Source organism: Macrotis lagotis, chromosome 1 (genome assembly GCF_037893015.1).
Source record: "Macrotis lagotis isolate mMagLag1 chromosome 1, bilby.v1.9.chrom.fasta, whole genome shotgun sequence".
In the NCBI taxonomy this organism is placed as follows: Eukaryota; Metazoa; Chordata; class Mammalia; order Peramelemorphia; family Peramelidae; genus Macrotis; species Macrotis lagotis.
In genome coordinates this window covers 311,974,254-311,996,062 of record NC_133658.1, presented here as the reverse complement: position 1 = coordinate 311,996,062, position 21,809 = coordinate 311,974,254, and the positions used below count along the sequence as shown (strand labels likewise).

Below are 21,809 nucleotides of genomic sequence, written 5' to 3'. Positions count from 1 at the left end.
AGTGGTAGAACCAGAAAGCAGCTCCTGACTTCCATTTCAAAGTTTTTTCCTGACACACTGCCTGTCTGCCAGAAGTCAAGTGAATAAAAGTCCATGAGAAACTAAATGTGTACAAGTAAAATCTCATATCAGTCAATTCACAATTATTTAAGCACCCTCTTTATACTAGGCATCATGCTAAGCCCTGGGGATACAAAGAATAGAAAGAGAACAAGAAAGTCTTTGCCCCCAATTCTAAAGGGAAAGATAGCATACAAACAACTATGTACATAAAGGATATATAAAGAGTAGATGGAAGCTACTCTTGAGAGTAAGTATTGAGGGGAAGGGGGAAGATCACAAATGTTTAAATCAATTTAGTCAAAATTAATACACATTATAACCCATAAGAGGTAATTAGGTGGCACAGAACATAGAGCACTAGAGGGAGAATCAAGAAAGTTAATCTAGCCATAAACACTTACTAGCTGTGTGACCCTGGGTAAGTCACTTAACTCAGTTCCTCATCTGTAAAATGAGAGGGAGAAGGAAATGGAGAAGGAAACTTCTCCAGTATTTTTTGGTCAAGAAAACCCCAAAATGGGACTCATTAAATGGGACTGAACAACAACTACCTTTTATATGAGTGATAACACAACAAATTTAATTCAATGTTGAGGTGAAATCTTTTATAAAGTTAACAAGTAAAGGAAAGCATAATTTCAGATACAATGAGTCTCCCTAAGGTAGATGTTTAGGTCATTTGGACCTTCATAGAATGTAATCAAAAGACAAATCAAGCTCCAAGAATTTAGGAAAGTGACATATTATAACCAATAAATATGGATTTTTTTATTTTCTTTTTTAGGTTTTTGCAAGGTAAATGGGGTTAAGTGACTTGCCCAAGGCCACACAGCTAAGTAATTATTAAGTGTCTGAGGCCCCATTTGAACTCAGGTCCTCCTGACTCCAGGGCTGGTGTTCTATCCACTGTACCACCTAGCCACCCCAAAGAAGCATTTCTTAAAAAAGTTAAAGTTTACTTATTTCAAGTTCCACTATGATTTGCTACTATAACTAATAGTGCCTTTAGAGAGACCACAAAAAAAATAATAAAATATTTATCAAGCAACTACTTGTGTGCATAAACATTGAGATAGGCATTAAAGAGGTACAAAGTCCCAGCCAATTCAGAGATTATACTCTAAAAGAAAGCTAAGATACCCAAACTTCATAGCAGTTCAATAAAACGTCTTGAAGAAGGGGATATCTAAGTTCCCCTGTAAAAGATGGGTAAAATTCAACAGGTAAAGAGACTGCAAGGGCATTCCAGCATGACAAAACAGCATGAGCAAAGCAATGGAGGTCTGAGAACACGGTGCTCACTGCGGACAAAGAGAAGCAGTCTGTTTGTGGGAGTCAGGGGTAGAAAAAGTGTGTGAAAGGAAATTGGCAATAAGGCTGGAAAGGCTAAAACCCTACCTCTAAGTTACAAAGTCTTATTTTCCTGGCACAGTAGTCTGAAAATAATTCAAAAGGTAAGAAGGAATCGCAAGCGAATAAAAGGTTTGATTCTGTTTCATTCAGGTGTGGGTGGCAAGAGCTGGAGGCGGGCTGGACCACCTTATAATCAGGCAACAAGAGGACTCTTCCCCGCTCCGGAGATGGGTGCAAGTGGCCCGGCGCCCGCCAAGGCGCGGGCGCTCCGGCTCCCTGACATGGGGCCCCTAGGGATTTCCGAGGAGGGGCGGGCTCGGGGTTGACACTAGGACGGCCTGACGGATGGAGGTGGCGGGACGGGCCCACCCTGGGGGGCCCGGGGCCTTTAATCCATTCCCGATCCGCGGAAAGCAAAGCCAGGGCAGCCGAGGCGTCGGGCAGGACACAAAGGGCGGGGAAGGGCCGGAGATGGGGACAGGGACAGCCCCAGGCGGAGGCTTCCCCTCGGAAGGGCTCCGCGCCCTCGCCCCCGGGATGACAGCAGGGCCCCGGCCTCCGCCCGCCCCTCCGGGCCCCCGCCAGGGGCGAGGGGCTCCCGGGCCGAGAAGGGGCCGCGCAGACCCGGCACCCCACGCCCCCTCCCTCCCGAGGAGGGGCCCCGCCTGCGGCCTTCCTTTGGCCGAAGCCGGCCCAGCCCCGGCGGCATCGGCCCTCCCTCCCCATCACCACCTCCTGGGGCCCCCGGGGGCCGGGCACGAGAGGGAGAAGCGGAGGGGAGAACCGGTCCCGGGGGTCCCCGCCGCCCCCGCCACACTCACCATGGCGACTGCCCGGAGCCTGCGGCAAGCAGCACCAGCCCCGCGCCGAGCCCCGCGCCGTCATGTGACGCTGCGGCCTCCGCAGGCCCCGCCCTTCCACTTCCCCGCGCCCCGCCCCCACACCCTCAGGCCGCCCCTCCATTGGTCCACGCCCAGGAACTGGGATCGCGCCCGCCTATTGGCCTTCTTCTCTCAAAGAACGCGCTAAAGGACGAGAACGGGAGCCAATCGCTCCGCCAGGAGCTAGCTAGAGGGCGGGGCTTGGGCGCGCGGTGGGAGGCGCCCGAATACTGGGAAGTTCCGAGTTGGCTTCAGGGACAACGAGTCATCTGACTCACCAGGCGACGGAGCGTGGGGCGGGAAGAAAGACGCGGAAAAGCTGGGATGGAGCCTCCTGCGGCTAACCACACCCCCCCGTGGCCGGAGAGCCTCAACGCAGGCGCAAATGGAGGGTGCGGGTTGGCTCGTGCGGAAAAGCAGCCTCGTCCTGGAAGCCAATGGGCTCCCGCCTAGGGGTTCGGCCCGGCTCTCATTGGCGGGAGAGCCGCGGGGCGCGCGCGCCTGTCGCCCTTCGGGGGTTCGCGGCTTGTGGCTCTTATCCCTGCGCCATGGACCCCGGCCCCGTGGCACGTTTCGGACCTCGACTGGGCATCACGGACCCCGCTGTCCTCAGGTGAGTGGCGGGGCCGGCCCCCCCCCCCGTCCCGAGAAGGCCGTATTCTCCAACGCCCGAAGAAACTTAAGCCCCGGAGAGGTGGTTGGCCAGCACAGCCCTAAAGGTCAGGTCGAATTTGAACCCAAGCCCTCCAACTCCGGAGCTCTCCACCGGGCCAGCCTAACGCCACTGGTCTCCCAGGGCCTCCCGGCTCCTCACTCTTTATGCCAATGTAGACGAGACCTTGTCCAAACAAAGGTGACCCGGGTGGAAAGGAAGGGAGGGCCGCAGCAGGGAATCCAGCGAGAGAAAGCAAAGTGTCAGCCAAAGGCACCAATGCCAGAAAGAGCTGACGGACCTAGGGATCCGGATTCGGGCTCTTGTGAGAGGTGAGAGTGGCTTCTTGTGTCTTTTCTGTGGTCCCAGACTTGGCCCTTGTCGTTATTTTTCTTTTGATTTACACCAGGTGACAATACCACAGTTTAAGCTGCCTCAAAAGGTGTCTAGAATGAGGGCAAGGATCTATTGTGCTGTCAGAGCTCATCTGAAGTTGTTGCCTTCTTTAAAAAAGATATTTTTGAGGGGTGGCTAGAGCAGTGGCCCTGGAGTCAGGAGGACCTGGGTTCAAATCCGACCTCAGACACTTAATAATTACCTAGCAGTGTGGCCTTGAGCAAGCCACTTAACCCCATTGCCTTGTAAAAACTAAAAAAAAAAAAAAAAAAAAAAGATATTTGGTATGCACACCCTTTGAACCAGCAATACCACTACTGGGTCTATACTCTAAAGAGATGAAGACAAAGGGTAAAAACATCACTTGTACAAAAATATTCATAGCAACCCTGGTTGTGGTGGCAAAGAATTGAAAATCAAGCAAATGTCCTTAAATTGGGAAATGGCTTAGCAAACTGGCATATATATATGTCATGGAACACTATTGTTCTATTAGAAATCAGGAGGGACAGGAATTCAGGGAAGCCTGGAGGGATTTGCATCAACTGATGCTGAGTGAGATGAGCAGAACCAGAAAAACACTGCACACCCTAACAGCAACGTGGCAGTTATGATAAACCTTGATGGACTCGCTCATTCCATCAGTGCAACAATCAGGGACAATTTGGGGCTGTCTGCAATTGAGAATACCATCTGTATCCAGAGAAACAACTGTGGGGTTTGAACAAAGACCAAGGACTATTACCTTTAATTTAGGGGGGGGAAAACCTGATATCTTATTGTCTGATCTTGTTATCTCTTATACTTTATGTTTCTTCCTTAAGGATATGATTTCTCTCTCATCACATTCAATTTGGATCAATGTATACAATGGAAACAATGTAAAAACTGGAAAATTGCCTTCTGTGGGAGGTGGGGGGAGGGAAGTAAGATTAGGGGAAAAATTGTAAAACTCAAAATAAAATCTTTAATGAAAAAAGATATTTGGGGGGTGCCTAGGTGGCCCATTCATGATACATTCATGTACCACAGCACCTGCCCTGGAGTCAGGAGTACCTGAGTTCAAATCCAGCCTCAGACACTTAATAATTACCTAGCTGTGTGGCCTTGGGCAAGCCTCTGAACCCCATTGCCTTGCAAAAATTAAAAAAAAACTAAAAAAATTTTTTTAAAAAGATATTTGACAGGGGCAGCTAGGTGGCGTAGTGGATAAAGCACCAGCCTTGGAGTCAGGAGTACCTGGGAAGATATTTGACAAACTGAAGATGCCTCATAAGATAGTGAAGGGACTGGAGACTGATGTATGGGAAGCAATGAAGGAACTGAGAATATTAAACCTGGAAAAGATACTTGAAGGGAATCAAATAGCTGTCATATGAAAAAATGATTAGTTTTATTCTGTTTGGTCCCAGAGGAAAGAATTAGGAATGTTGTAAGCAAGCTTTAGAGTACCAGGTTTTTAACCTGATTAAAAAGAGATGTTTCCTAATGTTTAGAGCTATTCCAAAGTAAAATGAGATTGGGGAGGGCTTCCCATCCCCCCCCCGGAAGTCTTAAAAGAGAGGATAACCATTTGTCAAGAGTCCCATAGATATTCCTGTTTCAATGATTCACTTATAGGAAAGTATTAATAAACATTCATAGGATTAAAGGAAGAGAACCTTAGGTTCTCTAGACTACCCACCCCATCATAACTTTACAAATGAAGAAATTAAGTCCCAGGAGAAGTGGCTTGTCCAAAATTGCTAAGATCAATTGCTAGAACCCAGGCTTCATTTTCCAAAATCTTTTTCAGTACCTCACTACCTCCTATGTCCAAAATCATACTATGGGCAACTTGTCTTATTTTTGAATATCAATTTCCTCATCTAAAAAAAAGGTTAAGAGTGAAAAACTGCCCTAACTGCTCTCCAGATTGTTGTGAAGTTATTGTATAAACTGAAAGGCACTATATAAATGTAAGCTATCAGATGATGGTGGTGGTCATAATAATGACTTTGAAAAACTATGATTTTGTGTGCAGGCAGAATAGAACCATGGTGAAATCTACTTGTCTTCTATCTCTATTAATTGAGAAAATTGAGAAAAATCATTAGCTGTTTATACAGAAAATACTTTATAAACTTAATGTTGTAATATATAGGAAAGCTGAAGAGTACCTGCGCTTGTCCCAAGTAAAGTGCACTGGATTGTCTGCTCATACAACAGAAACAAGTAATGCAATCATGTGTCTGGACCTTGCTGCTACCAGTATGAGATGGCCTTTAGACAGAGTAAGTGGGCCCCTCTCACTGTGATGATGGTGTCTTCTCTTAATTTGCATCTCATTCTTAAATTAACTAAGGGTACAAATTAATTAAAACCTAGTTATTTGGATATGTCTTATCTGTTGGATACTGGAATTTACAATTCCATCAAAGCAAGGATTATGTTTTTTTCCTCTTTCTTTCTTTCCCAGTGCCCAACATAGTGCATTGCACATAACTGGTGTTTAATAAATGTTTGAAAAGAAAGGAGCAAAGTTCATTTTCTCATTTTTGAGGCTAAGCTTGATCATAAATTATATAACATTCTTTTTTGTTATTGTTTTTGTTCTTTCCATTTACATTTCTATAGTCATTATTCTCCTGACCTTTGTTGCCTTATTCTGCATAAGTTCCTATAAATCTTAAGATGCTTTTCAGTATTTTTTATATTTTTCATTTCTTAAGGTACACTAATTTTCCATTACATTCATGTACCACAGCTTTGGTGCATATGAGAGTCTTTGTTTTTGATAGTGACTTCCCTGAAGTATAGGTCCAGAAATAAAATCTCTAGGGCAAAGGTATGGACATTTTAATCGCTTTCTTAGTATAATTCCAAATTGCTTTATACACTGCATCAAGAGCATATTATTGTGTTTACTGACAGCCTCTTCCAGCATTGCTTATACCCTTTTTTAATCTTCTTTGCAAATTTGTTGGGCATGCAGTCCACAACCTAGAGTTTTAATCCCATTTCTCTTATTAATGACTTGAAACCATATTTCTTATGGGTAAAAAATCAAAAAGTAAATCAATAGAAACCTGTCATAGCCTTTGACCATTGAAAAATGGTTCTTATTCTTAAATATTTGTCTTAATATTGTCTCTATATCTTGGTCATCCAAAGAAATTTCATGCATTGTTTTCCTCATAATTATAATTATATTCATTTTCGTTGTGCAGAAGCTCTTCAGCTTCATGCCATCCAATTTTTATGTGATTGCCTTTTGTGATATCTTTTGTGATTGCCTCTTGTCACATGTTAAGAACTCTTTCCCTCTAGCTATAAATCTCTGGCCTTTAAAATTCAGGTCATATATCCATTTTAATCTTATTCTGGAATGTAATATACAATTGCTGGTATAAACTTAATTTCTGACAAAATGTCCAGTTTTCCTATTCTTGTCAAATAGGGAGCTGTTACTCAAGAAAATTTTCAATTTATAGAAGACTGTATTAGGGAGTTTGATTGTTTCTGATTGCTCCTTTATGTAATCTGTTATATTGATCAACTTCACTATTTTTTAACCAATATTGAATAGTTTTTATGAATACTGCTTTGTAGTATAATTAGAAATACTATTCTCCCTTCATTCCTTTTTCTCATTATTTCTCATGAAAGTCTAGATTTTATTCCTCCAAAATCAATCTTTTTAAAGCTATAGAAAATAAAGTATTACCATGAGAATCTGGTCTAACACTAAACCCTTAATTTAGATAGTATTGTTATTTTTATTAAATTGATATATCCCAACTATCCTTCCCAGTGAGTATCCTTCTAAATCATTCTTTATTTCTTTAGTGTTTGCTAACTGTATTTACATAAAATTTTAGCATGAATTGGTGGATTGACTCTTGGGTTTTGTTATTGCTATATAGAAATGTTATTCGTTTTTATCTTTACTTTTGCTACTATATTTGCTCCTATATTGTTGCCACTAGCATCCTTCCTTTGCCTATTTTCTGAGTAAACCATGATCAAGAAAAAGGGAAGATTTTATCTTTTCTTTGCTTTTGTTGATGCCCTAAAATTTATTCCTCTTGTCTATAACTCTGATAAATAGCTGTGGGAAAAGAGGGCATCCATGATTCTTATGTGTATTTGTTTCCCCATTGTAGGTAATACTAGCTCATATTTTTAATACTTTTAATCATATTTTAAAATTGTCCTATATCTATACATTAGGTTTGTAACAAAAATGTATGTCATACTTTGTAATGGCTTTTTCCCCACTTTTTGACATAATTATGTTCGTGTTTCTTTTTGAAAGACTTACTTAGTTAAGCTGTCTGGTTTGAACAAGAAGATGTATCAAAGCTGTCTTAAGACTTTTGAGTGCTTGCTGGGTCTCAATTCAAATCTTGGAATAAAAGACTTGGCTGTACAATTTAATTGCGTGGAAGCAGCAAACATAGCTTCAAAGATACTACAAAGGTATGAAGAACAAAGAATCATGTAATTGAAAAATCATTGTGTTCCACAAATTTTTTTTGTTTTATGTTTTTTGTTTGTTTTTGCAAGGCAGTAGGGTTAAGTGCCTTGCCCAAGGCCACACAGCTAGTTAATTATTGTCTGAGACTGGATTTGAACTCAGGTTCTCCTGACTCCAGGGCCAGTGCTCCATCCACTGTGCCACCTAACTGCCCCTTTTGTTGTTGCTGCTGCTGTGGGTGTGTTCCACAAATTAAAACTTTAAATTTGAAAAAACCTTTCTGAACTAAAATTTTGACCTATGGAAATAATTTGTATACATAAAACTAACACATGTATATTGTCACAGTTTAGTGATATTAGTACTTTTTTGTTATATCTAAAACATCATGCTTTGTCTATTTAGTTTTTCTGAGCATTTCTCTAACAAATACTGTAATCACTGCTTTCTCATAGATATGAAGCTAGTCTTCCCCAGATACAGAAAGTAGATCTAGACTTATCCAAGCCCCTTTTCACAACAGCTACACTGTTTTCAGCATGCAGGTAAGGATGTATTTTATTAATGTGTTACGTTTTCAAACTTTATAAGCCACTTGCAATTCGGAATATATTTTTTATTGAAATAATTGTGTTTGCTTAGTGATTAGTTTCATAGGGTGGCTCCTAAAGTCAGTTAGCCCATAATGTAGTTAATCCCATCACTGGTAATGGTACAACCACTACATTTGGTCTTGTACTATCTCAGAAACCCATGTGCTGTGAAATTGCTCTTGTCAGAGCTGCTGTTGGACTTAACCAAATACATAAAAAAGAAATCTTTTCTAGAGGTGATATAATTTAAGACACTAGGATAGATATTCAGGTATTTCACATGACCTCAAAGGCCATCTAATCCAATATCTTACTAACCCCTCTCAAAAGAGAACTTCCAGAAGAATGGAAAATATGGTATCATCAGAAAAAAAAGATAACTGAAAAGGAGATCAGAATCTTTTGTCTCATTTACCTATTTTCTCTACAAAATCTTTGAGAATAGACTATGTACTTAAGATATTCTTGATCAACATGAGAATAGAACAGACTTTTATGCTCTTTTCTATGCATCTTAGCAATTACTTAATTTACTTCATGATGTAAAAGGTTTTCTTTGTAGGATTCCCCAGTATAACCACTCAAGTGGCTTAATAGTTTGTATGGGAAAAACAAACGGATTAAAAATGTGTTGTACAGGAACATTAAAATATTGTTGGTGGAGAGATATGCATTTGTCTCATTATTCTGATAAACTATTTGGAATTATACCCCAAAATCACTAAACTATATGTACTCTTTGGCTCAGCAATGGCCTCACAAGGTATCTACCCCAACTAAAAAAGGGCAAAGACAAGGAAAGATGGATATATACCAAAATAACCATTTGGGGTTATAAAAGGAACTTGAAACAAAATGGTTATACATCAAATGATGAAACACTAAATAAATTGTGGTTATGTAAGTAAAATGGAATATTATTGTGCTGTAAGAAATAATAAAACCTAGGATAGCATATATGAACTGATACAGAGTAAAAGAGAACTGGAAGAATAATTTACATAATGACTATGATAGTATAGAGGCAAGCAACTTTCAAAGACTTCAGTGAGTTAATCTGTGACTAAACCATAACTTTAGAAGACTGATCAAAAACATTCTTCTTGGCAGAGAAGTAATGAAGTAAAGGATCTATACATTTTGAGACATACTCAGTATGTTGATTTGTTTTCCTTGACTATATTTCTTTTAGGGATTAGTAAGTTAATTGATAGTGGTCAAAATGAAAAAAGTAAATGGAAGAAAAGAGCATCAACAAAAAGGCTTTAAAATATACAGAAGAAAACAGTTTATAGGGACATGGTAATTTTGTTACTACCTTGTTAAATATAAGTTTTTTTTAAATTAAGTAAGCTGATGGGTTCAAAATTTTGTTTTGTTATTTATATATTGATGTGTTAGTATTTGATGATTACATTCTTCATTTTTAAAAATTTCCTTAAAAAGAATGTTTTACACATCAGGACTCTGATTATTATACTTACCAGTCAGATTGTCAGAGAACTGACAAAGAAACATGTAAAAAGGTAAGCCATAGGTAGAATGAAGCATATGTTATCACAAATGACCAATTATCAATTTATTTTGCTTACCTGTGCTTCTTTGTTATGGTGAGGCCAGAAGAAAAGGCAGTAATTGGGAATTATTGGAAGTGACAGGTTTTTTTGTTTTGTTTTTGTTTTTTCCCTTCAGGGCATCAATTAAAAAAAAATGTTTGGGGAAAAAAGAATAAATGTTATAATCTGGATGATCTTTTATATATTTACGAGAGAGACAATAAGCTAGACCCAGAACTAATTAGGAGTAAGAGAGGATTGACAGCCTATACCATGGAAACAATGCAAAGACTAACAGATAGCCTTCTGTGGCGCTGGGGAGAGGGAAGTGAGATTAGGGGGGGGAATTGTAAAATTCATAATAAATAAAATACAAAAAGAAAAGAGGATTGAGAAATTGCATATTGCTTCCATTGATGCCATATTGTTCCCTGCCACAAAAGCCCCCCATCACTGCTCTCCTCATAATGTGATATCATGGAATAAAACAATCATAGAATAATTCGATTTTCAGATGACAAGAATGAAAGGAAAATGTATAAAAACTACATGTCTGGAGTAGTCGACAGCAATTTATGGACATAAAAGATGATCAGGAATATATATACAACTGGAAAATTAAGCAGGTTATTTATGTAGGTAGAGGAAAGAATGATAGATGGACAGAAACATTATTATACAAATATCTACAAAATATTAAAAGACAACAATGCATTGAACAGATTCCAGTGGGGAATTTATATAAATAAGAAAGCTTGGGTAATTTGCAGTTTTTACCAGTGGAGGGAGTTCTCATGCCATTTAGTAGATTACAGATCCTATGAATAGCAAAAGTGTTGTATATTTACAACCTTAATACTTTCCATTACTGATTTTAATTGAAAATTATAGTATTTAAGTTATATTAAGAATTAGATAAGCTGTTCAAGAACTTTACCTTAGAACTTAGTTGCCCTTTAGGGCATATTCTATGGAGAATGCATTCCAAATTCTCAGTGATAATATCCCTCTCCTTCCTATAGCTATAGTGGCAGCAAGGAAATTCCTCTCCTTTGACAACTACACAGGGGTCATTTCATTCATTTATAAAGAATGTTTACAGGGTCAGCTAGATGGCACAGTGGATAGAGCACCGGCCCTGGAGCCAAGAGTACCTGAGTTCAAATGCGGCCTCAGACACTTAATAATTGCCTAGCTGTGTGGCCTTGGGCAAGCCACTTAACCCCAGTGCCTTGCAAAAAAGAAAAAAGAAAAAATCTAAAAAAAATGTTTACAAATTGAGTGCTTTATATCTCAGACTATATCTGCATGTAAAAATCCAGTTCTTGATTTAGCTAGCAGTGATTAATAGTTTGCTGGTTATTGTTCCAAAAAGCAAAGTATTAATTATTATATAGGTAGGTTTTCAGACTTTTAGATTACTTCTTTTTTCTTTTTAGGTTGTTGGGGGGTTTTTTGGCAAGACAATAGGGTTAAGTGATTTGCCCAAGGTCACAGCTAGGTAATTAGTGTCTGAGGTCGGATTTGAACTCAGGTCCTCTTGGCTCCAGGGCCGGTGCTCTATCCACTGTGCCACCTAGCTGTATCTTTTAGGTTACTTCTTAAAGATCTAGTTTCTTATTGGTATTATGGCTGATATAATGATATAAGTTGATTTGTTCCTCAGTGATTCTCCCTAAATAACTAACTGTTCATGGTTTCTGTTCACGAAGATGCTTTTTTGCTTTACTTTCTGCTGAGAAACACTTTAAAAATTAAAAGCAATTTAGGAGTGGATTCCTCTACCCCATCAAATGATTTTGTAGTTGTTTAGCTTTATTATATTTATTTACTTATAGTTGGGTATTAATTAGCATATATTTTTAAAAACCTAACTCCAATCCACTTTGGGTCTTTTTTTTTTATTCAAGGCAGTGGGGTTATAGACTTGCCCAAGGTCACACAGCTAGGCAATTATTAAGTGTTTGAGACTGGATTTGAATTCAGGTCCTCCTGACTCCAGGGCCAGTGCCCTATCCACTGTGCCACCTAACTTCCCTGGGTCTTTTCTTAATGTGTTCACATTTCTGAGGTATAAGACAGGTATAAAGCAAGGAAAGATTTGAATGGGCTCATTACTTTGTAAATTTTTTTGGTCCTAGCTAGTAAATGTAAGCAATGAAATGAAAAAGACCAAGCACCAGAAAACAATGTGATGTGGATGCCAAAAAAATGTTTGTTCTTTATATGTACTAAATACTAAATACCTAAGAATTTAAGAAAATGACTATAGCAATTCTGGTATTCTTTTGAATCTTCTCATGTGTCCCTCTCACATAACAGAGATTCTGATATAGAATGGGTATGTTCCACAATATTAATAACTTTGACCATCCAACACCTAAAATTAATAAGTAGATGGGGTAGATAGCATCCTTAAGTCTAAAATTTTACACTGAGGTTGAAGGGGGGGAAAACAGTTCTTAACCACTTGGTACTCCCACTAGTAAAGCAAGGGAGAAAAAAGAACAAATATTCCTAATTTCTTTATGGAGTTGTTCTAAGAATCAAGTGGGGGGGATTTTCATCTTAAAGTCATATAGAAATGTTAACTATCATTTACATTTTTTATTGATATGGGGGATGGCAAGACAAAGACACTTAACCATTTTAAGAAAACTAATTATTTTTTAGGGTCCTAAAGATAAAAGTGAATAAAGACAAAATGGTGGCCACATCTGGAGTAAAGAAAGCTGTTTTTGATCGACTCTGTAAACAATTGGAAAAGTTTGAACAGCAAGTTAAGGGTGAGTATTCCACAATTTATAGTTCTGTGAATTTAGGCCAAGTTACCACAATTATACATTTATAGTTACAAAGGCTTGTGTTACACAAATTGTTTCCCCAGACAAATGTTATAATATGCTCCATTCATGTACATAGGTCAGACTATTATAATAATTTTCTGCCAACTAGGACATATTATCTTACAAGAGAAAGCAAACTAAAGGAAAACTTCAGAATGTTTTTGCTTCCCTTCCTCTGCATTCCCCCTCTTCCAATAATGGCATCTGAGCAAGCAAGATTATAGGATAGAGCTGGAACTTAAAGATCATCCAGTTTCACTCTCTATTTTACAAGGTTGGAAGCTATACTTCAAATGATGTAAATGTAATCTAAGATTGTGTGTAATCTAAGCATTTTAGAATCAAGGTTCATACCTGGAGGTGGGGAAGGAAAAAGAGAAGTAATATTAATGACATTTTTATATTTCTTGAAGGAGAGACTAGCAATTCAGCTTCTCCACCTGCCAAAAGACAGAAGATTATAGTTGAACATTCCAAGAAAGGTAAGGTTTGCTGTCATTGTGAAATGGAATTAGTTCAAGGGAGTATAGAGAATCTAGAAGTTATTTAAAGGCTCTGATAATCAAATCTAGAATAAAATTTATAAGGTAACATTTTATAAAAGTTCTTTTAAAGGTAGTCTTCACCATAAGCAATGGAAAAGTTTGAAGGATTGTTGGATTAGTTAGGGTGTATAAGTAAAATAAACAAAATTATAAGACTTTCCTTCTAACTTTCTATTTAAATTTGTTACTCACATAAATGAAAAACTAAAAGCATTGGAAATTCACAATTATTTTTAGTCTTGCACTGGGATGTGTGACTTTAAAACAAGAGACTTCTATTTTCCCAACTTCTTAAAATAGAGACAAACTTTCAAGATGCTAAGATTGAGAAATTCTAATCTCTTGAAATTTTTCCTACAGAAATAGAGAGTGAAGCAGAGTCTCCATGTAAGCGGCAGCAAAGTGAAGATTTAAAACAAGATTATGAAGAATGGAAAAGAAAAATTTTAGAAAATGCTACAAAAGCACAAAAGAAATGATTGCAGTTTCCAGACAGCACCTGCCACCAAACATGAGTCTTTCCTCCCAATGAGCCTTAATAGGTCATAAGTATTTGCTCTTGAGCAAGAATTCTAAAAGCACTGCCTTAATATGGGTTTCTTATTCCTGGGCAATACCAAACACATATGGCAAAGAAAACCCCTGAGTTTCCATATTTTGGTGACCTTGCTTAAAGAAGGTAGCACATCTAAGAGGTCACATCTAAAGCAGTGGGACCTGACTCCTGACAGTGGAAATAGGCTTCACACAGTGAATCATGATGGCATTTGGTATATAACTTCCACTTACCCATCAGGTGTGTATGTCTCTTCTAAAGGGGTCCAAGAAAACTTAGTACTCTAGTTTATACTTTAGATAATATATTAATTCCTCATTTTTAAAGCAATACAAATGAATTTTTGTACCATCTGATAGCTGTTTTTAATTGTTTTTGCAATTTTTTAGAATTATAGAAACTTTTACTTTATAATACTGAGACTTTAAGGTAATAAATTTTATTTCTGTCTCTAACTTGTCTTAGCTTTTTGTTTAAAGAACATTCTTTTGCCATAAATAAGAATAATTTTCCTTTTAGAACAAAAATGCCATCTCTAGCAGGGTATCTGGGAAGAGAATCCAATTTTTCTGTGCTGTACTAGCTGTCATATTGCTAGTGATTTAAGAAAGTCACATAATAGGGGTAGCAAAGTGGTGCAGTGGATAGAGCAGCACCAGCCCTGGAGTTAGGAGGACCTGAATTGAAATCTGCCCTCAGACACTTAATAATTAGGTTTCTGTGTGACCTGGGACAAGTCACTTAACCCCATTACCTTGCAAAATTTTTTTTTTTAATGGACTACATTTGGACTACAAATGGACTACTATAATGGACTACAAATGAGGACAGTATTGCAAAATCAAGAAATTAACCAAGATTTATTTGTGCTTAAGCTTCAGATATATACAAACTGACAGATGCAATGGTACTTAAATATTCAAAATTTTTAAAAAACCTATGGAGTTTGGCCTTCATAGAAGGTGAAAAGATCTGGGAAGTGGTAACAAGTAGAATTTTACTTTTTATTTATTTTAATTTAATTAATTTACAGAGTAAAACTCAAAACTGCTGTTTTCAAGTTTTAAAATTCCATTTTTATTACTAGATGCTTAGGGTAGATATGTGATTTGTTTGTTTATTTGTTCTGACCTATACTCCAGATATAGAAACTCTCAGGCAATAAAGCATCTCACTTGAAACTCTTAGGTGTTGGTGCATTGAGAGGTTAAGGGACTTGCCCACAGTCACAAATGCAAGGATGCCCCAGAGTCAGTGTTTGAACCCAGATCTGGGGATATGTTCCAATTTTGCAAAAATATACAATCTGTGTAGAACCTGGAGTGACTAAAAGCACTTTTTAAAGAATTTTAGAGATTAAAAAAAACTCATGGCAAACAGTTGAGCAGGGTAAGATTACAGATTATAAGACAAAAATATCAACTCTCCAGTTAACTACATGATTAGCCTTGTAACTACAAGTGAAGTTTACAAAAATATTAATGCTTATGCTCAAACTGAGAAACAATTCCTGTCTATTTGAAAGGAAATCAGCAATCAAAAGTGCCAACATCAGCATGCAATAAAATAGCTGCTTTCCTATTTGAACTTGAAAGGGTAACCACTAATGGGATTGAGAATAGAAATTAAAAACCAGCAATGAGAAATTCCTGACTAATAACAAAGACTTTATTCTTTTAATGTTCATTTATACTCAAACAGTTTTATGTTTCAGGCTTTTTTTCTTTAATGAGTCACCTTTAAAAAAGACATTAACTTTTTTAGAATAAAATTTTAGAAATGTACAAGTCTTTATTTTAAAAGGGTTCAGATTTGCTTTGTGCTGTCAATTTGCGTTCCTAATTTTAGACAACTCTACTATTCTATGAAAAATTCCTATTCAGAATAGTAAAATTCTCATCAGATTATTAGTAAATCTAAAGCCCATAATGATGTGGGACAAGAAAAACGAGAACTGTTCTGCAGTTTAGTTAGAAAAATAAAATGAAATTACAGGCTTAAAACATCACTTGTACAAAAATATTTAAAGCCAACCCTGTTTGTGGTGCCAAAAAAATTGGCAATTAAGTGAACATCCTTCAATTGGGGAATGGCTTAATAAATTGTGGTATATGTATGTTATGGAACACTATTGTTCTATTAGAATCCAGGAGGAATGGGAATTCAGGGAAGCCTGGAGAGATTTGCATGAACTGATGCTGAGTGAGATGAGCAGAACCAGAATAGCATTGTGCACCCTAACAACAACATGGGAATGATGATCAACCCTTCAGTGCAACAACCAGGGACAGTTGAGCTATCTGCAATGGAGAATACCATCTGTATCCAGAGAAAGAATTGTGGACCTTGAACAAAGACCAAAGACTATTGCTATCAAATTGGGGGGGGAGCATTATAATGTAATTTTACTACCTTATACTTTGTATTTCTTCCTTAAGGATATGATTTCTCTGTCATCACATTCAACTGAAATCAATGCATAATATGGAACCAATGTAAACACTAACAGAATGCCTTCTGTGGGGGGGTGGGGGGAGGGAAGCAAGAATGGAGGGGAAATTGTAAAACTCAAAATAAATAAAATATTTTTTTAAAAAATTACATGGGGCAGCTAGGTGGCTCAGTGGATAGAGCACCGACCCTGGAGTCAGGAGTACCTGAGTTCAAATCTGGCCTCAGATACTTAATAATTACCTAGCTGTATGGCCTTGGGCAAGCCACTTAACTCCATTTGCCTTGCAAAAACATTACAAAAAAATTACAGGCTTAAATAAGTCTGGACCTGTAATTTCAGGGTATAAGGGACTCTCGGTACATGTTAGCATTCTTTCTGAAACTTGAATCTTAGAATAGCCTAAGATTACTGAAAGGTTAAATTATTTACCCAGAGTTCAGCCAATATGTTAGGAATAAGACAGGTATCCAGATCCTCTTGGCTCAAACCTGGCCCTCTTCCATTTGTAAGACAACTCATTCCCTTGAAAGATCATTCTTTTATGTTGAGGCAAAAATTTACTACATGGAATCTTGGTTTACTGACAGCATTTAATTATCCAAAGGCTTATAGGATTAGTTAGGGGTTTGGGTGAGAGGTCGTGAAAAGCTTCCTCCAGTTATCTAAACTGGTTGCTGAATTCAGATTTAGGATAGTAAGGTAACTGAGTTAAAAAGCCATTTAAGTCATTTCTCATTTCTTGCTTTTTTATCCTGCTCTGTATATATATATATATATAGATAGATAGATAGATGATAGATAGATAGATATTTTGACATTACTTACCCTATAATCTGGTTTAAACATTGGGTAGCAATTAACCCCATTCCTCTGGAAAAATACCAAAAATATCTATCCTTTGATCTTTTTGGTATCAGTTCCCATGGTTTCTAAACCATAGGTTCTTAACCTGAGGTCCATCAACTTTTTTTAGGTTTTTTTTTGCAAGGCAAATGGGGTTAAGTGGCTTGCCCAAGGACACACAACTAGGTAATTATTAAGTGTTTGAGACTGGATTTGAACCCAGGTACTCCTGACTCCAGGGCTGGTGCTTTATCCACTGCGCCACCTAGCTGCCCCAGTCCATAAACTTTTTAAAAATATTTTGTTAACTTTCAGTCTAATTGGGGTTTTTTTTTTGTAATCCTCTGTATTTAATGCATTTAAAAGTATTATTCTGAGAAAGGAACACTCAAACTCCCAAAGGGAGCCATGACCCACAAAAAGGTTAAGAACCCCTGCTCTGAAACTTCCTAATACAGTACCACCTAAATAACCATAAACAACAAGAAATCTCCACTTTATATTGTAGGAAATAATACTGAATGGCTTGCTCTATGCCACATGCTACTATAATTGTCACTCAGAACATGTTAAAAGTTGAAATTAATCACACTCCTATTTAATGCCTACTATCATCACCTGGTAAAAATTAAGGCAATTCTTACATATCAAGTTCACATCTACATTTGAGAACAGGTCATAGTCATAACATTACTTACACAATTTTAAAAACAGGAAGTCAAATACAGTAATAGCAAAAGGCCAGATCACTAGACAAAAGAGTTCTCTGTCTTCATCTCTAGCTCTAAATATTGCAGAACTTTCAAAGCAGCATAGATGAGGCTTGGGGACAACTTGGAAACTTCCTAAGCCTGTTGGCAGCAGTCACTGCATAGAAGTGTTTCTTGAAAGAAAAGAGAAAATTTGCATTTTAGACTAATTTTCATTTAAGAAGAATTGGGAAAAACAAGGTAAATTAAGTCAAACAAGTATCTCTTGTTTTATTTGTAACTAATTCAGCTGGTGATTCCAAACTAGGTAACAAACTTTAAAAGTTGCTAGATTGTAAACTTCATGGGGGCAAGGATCTTAATCAGCTTAGTACCTCAGTTGGCTCCAGGTACAGGCCTTTTGTTGGCCTGTTAGCACTTGATGAATGGTAAACATTCTCCTTAATGACTTAGAGTTGTTGATTATCTAAAGTATCCTAACAACCCCACTCTACTTTTACCTTTTAGCCTTAAGTAAGAAAGCAAAGTAACCCAGGGATAGTTTTCTAAGGTTCTTTTATGTGATGGACACTGTAGCATAGCTATAGTTATGTCAAAACTAAATGTATAAAATTATTTTAATTTAGTACATGTTCACCCTTGATTCTGAATTGTGGAGGCATGAGATAATCAGCCAGTTAACTCTCACCTCCATTCTGTCACTAATGAGAGTATATGCTCAAAACTTCTGGCATTTTCAATTTTAAGTATTCACATAAATATACCAACCACTGCTTAATATGCCATCATCATTTTAGACCAGTGAGTTAGGTTTCTTGAAGAAAAATATTTTGACCTCTTCTATTCAAAATGTTATCAAGTGCAACTTTAGCCACAGTACTTTTAAAGGAAATGTGAAAGGGAACCTGCTTTTTCCTTCAAAAGAAATCTACAAAAACCTTACTTTCCATTTTCTTTGAGCCATGTATTTCCGTAGCAATATCTGGGATTTGAGCCGAATTTTAGATTTTGTTGCTTTGGTTGGCAGATTATTCACCCACTCGTGTTTCAGACACTGTGCAGCACTCATTCTACAACTGGAAAACCAAACAGCAGGAAATTAGACAATTGATTGTGCCCTCTTGGCCCTCTGGAGACCAAAAACTAGCAGAACTGATCCTTTATGTCGATGGCTTTTTGGTCACTTGGCTATGTTATGGTAGAGATTCTTCTTGTGTGTAGATTGAACTAGACCTTTCTAATTCAAATTCAGTCACTTTGATTAAATCTTCCCCCTAAAATTTCCCTAACAAAAGTTCCCTATCCGTAATTTGTATTTTGTAATTTGAAGGGCAGAATAATGAAGCTTGAAAAGGATCCAAAACAAGACACTAGACATCTTCACACCCAAATAAATATAAAAATACTTTTAATACTTATCATTTCTCATTTTATAGGGATAGGGAATGGATCTGAGCTGGGTCCAACAGCACATATGGACCAGTGGTTTTCTTGATTCTATCATTATTATGCTTTGCTGCCTCTCATTTTATACTAATGGTAAAGCCTATATCCTTCACTTCACAGCTTCCTATTTCTTTTAAATGCAAAAAAAAAGGGGGGGAGGGAAGAAGCCCTTCCTCACCATGGAATAAAACTTAACTCCTTTCTTGCCTTTATTCTAATTATGGCAAGTCAGTGTTTCTCAAACTCCTTCCTGGCAATACCCTTGCATGTGTAAGTACTTGGAAATAACCATTTGTAAATATTCCTCCTGCCTAGGCATCTGCATACATCTTAAGTTAGCACTCTCATGCATTTTGAAAATATTTTCATTGTGTGAAGGCATTGTTTCTGAATTCTTTCTCTTGTCCTTTTTGCCAGTCCCCTCTTTGCTTTCAAGTGTAGACTAAGGACCCAGAAAAGAAACAACTATTCTGTTGGAAGATAGGATCTTTTACTCCTGGCAGATCATCCAGAGCCAAACCAAAGTTTCTGAAAGGAATTCCATTCTTTATCACAATGTCCTGAGCTGTCCTAACTTGGTATTGTCATGGTTCCTCCCAAAAAGACATACCTCTTCTCTTTAACCAGGAGCCTAGAAATGAAATCTTTGGCCTCTTCCGACAGCCCTTCAAATGCATCAGCATCAAAATCCCAGCTACAGTTCATAATGTAATTCATTGTCTCTGCATCGGTTTCCCCCAGAAATGGAGACAAGCCACTGAGCCTAGAAAGGAAATAGATGCCCATTAGCAAATGGAAAAGCACATTAAGAAGGAACTAATAAGCTTCAAATAGGAATAAAAGAGAGTGAAAGAACACACCTGATATCTCTACAGATCAGAAGGTTGTAAACCCTGATGGAGTTTGAAGAATACAAGACACAGGAGCAATGCAACATGTTTTGGAGAAGTCTTATCTTGTTCCCCCTCCCCTTTAATATCTCCCAATTTGGGCCCAAACCTCAGATCATCAATTAAACTTCTTTGATCCAATAAAAATATCTAGAGATATCAGCGAAGCAAATGGACTGGGTAAATCTGCCCTGTCTCTTCACAGAAGCCCTGATATCTAAAATCCTGATTAATATAATATTCATCATCTCTAGGTTTAGATGGTAGGATGCTAGAGAGAGAAACAGGAAATGGATCCAAGCTGCCAAGGTTCCCTTCCAGGCCTGAATCCCACCCCAGCTCCCCCCCTTCTGTACACACCATGCATGGAGAGGGCCAAAGGGCCCCAGCTGTGATACAATGATAAACAGTTTTCCTGAAATTGAGAGCCAAGAATTTCTCCAAACTAGAGCAGGAGGTCCATGGTCAAAGGAAGCTGAGGATATTTAGTCTGGACTTTTAAATCTCCTACCACAACTACATCTTAGTGCTATTTCCTCTTTCCAGGAAGAAAAAAGAAAGAAAGGGATTTTAGATAAGCAAGTGGCAAACACAGCCAAACCCAGCATAGCGTTTTTCTCATCATTGCCACATTAATACCTGTCCAATTGAATTACTTACAGCATGTATGTGATGACACCCACACTCCACATGTCAGTGGGAAAGGAGACAAAATCATAGTTCACCACTTCGGGGGCCAGGAATTCTGGGGTGCCAAAGTTCACTTTCAGCTTCTCCCGGGGCTTGTACCTATAAATCAGAGTCCAGGGGAACAACAGAGCTCTGAGAAAGGTGAAGATGAAGAGATGAAAGGGTGCTACAGGCAAAAATGATTCTGGGGAAATATCTCTGGGATTAGGTTATTACTAGACTCCACTGGCAACCATATTGGCCTGCTACTTTTATTGAAACTCTTTATAACATGAAGGAGTTCAAATATTCTCCTTCCTTTACCCCCTTACCCACTTGGTTACACCTTGAGACTGAGGATACCGCAAGAGAGACACAAAGGAGATGGTAAAAACAATATTCCCTTGGTTATACCCTGAAACTAGGGATACTATGGGAGAGACACAAAGGAAATGGCCAAAAAAACCAAAAAACAGTCCCTTGGTCACATCCTAAGACTGGAGAATACAATGGAAGAGACACAAAGGAAATAGTAAAAAAAAATAAATAATAGTCCCTTAGTCACCCCTGGGAGAATGCAATGGGAGAGATACAAAGGAAATAGTAAAATAATAATAATAATAATAATAATAATCCCTTCTCTTAGGGAGCTTGCTCTAGATGAGGAGACAGAAGAAATGTCATTTGCAAATAAGCAGTAAATCATTAAGGTGAAAACTCTTTGAAATAAAATTTTATTGGCATTTTTATTTTTATATCAGTTACATTTCCCAATATATTCCATCCTCTCCCCTTGCAAAAGAGCCATCAACAACAACAAAAAAAGAAGAAAAATGAATAATAACCACACATTGAAAAAGTCTGGCATTATCTGCAGCATTCCACATCTGTAGGGC

At 38.0% G+C, this 21,809-nt stretch overlaps 3 protein-coding genes across 7 annotated transcripts in view; 1 reads left to right on the top strand and 2 right to left on the bottom strand.

Annotated features, from left to right (window-relative positions):
* VPS35 (VPS35 retromer complex component) overlaps positions 1–2,321 on the bottom strand; it is a 36,393-nt gene extending 34,072 nt beyond the window's left edge. Inside the window, exon 1 of the mRNA XM_074211430.1 lies at positions 2,238–2,321. Coding sequence (XP_074067531.1) covers positions 2,238–2,240 — 3 coding nt within the window. The 5' untranslated portion in view covers positions 2,241–2,321. The remainder of the gene's footprint in view (positions 1–2,237) is intronic.
* A 242-nt stretch (positions 2,322–2,563) lies between these two features.
* Positions 2,564–15,642, top strand: ORC6 (origin recognition complex subunit 6). The gene is made up of 7 exons (XM_074211432.1): positions 2,564–2,910; positions 5,489–5,618; positions 7,643–7,806; positions 8,260–8,349; positions 12,627–12,739; positions 13,213–13,281; positions 13,705–15,642. Exons 1-7 carry the CDS (start codon positions 2,735–2,737, stop codon positions 13,821–13,823), a joined length of 861 nt encoding a protein of 286 aa, XP_074067533.1. The 5' UTR covers positions 2,564–2,734; the 3' UTR covers positions 13,824–15,642.
* A 282-nt stretch (positions 15,643–15,924) lies between these two features.
* MYLK3 (myosin light chain kinase 3) overlaps positions 15,925–21,809 on the bottom strand; it is an 88,834-nt gene continuing 82,949 nt past the window's right edge. For all 5 annotated transcript variants that reach the window (XM_074211429.1, XM_074211428.1, XM_074211427.1 and 2 more), the window contains 4 exons: positions 20,905–21,033; positions 19,965–20,117; positions 18,852–18,984; positions 15,925–18,081 (listed from right to left, as the gene is read on the bottom strand). In XM_074211429.1, coding sequence (XP_074067530.1) covers positions 18,001–18,081; positions 18,852–18,984; positions 19,965–20,117; positions 20,905–21,033 — 496 coding nt within the window. In that variant the 3' untranslated portion in view covers positions 15,925–18,000. The remainder of the gene's footprint in view (positions 18,082–18,851; positions 18,985–19,964; positions 20,118–20,904; positions 21,034–21,809) is intronic.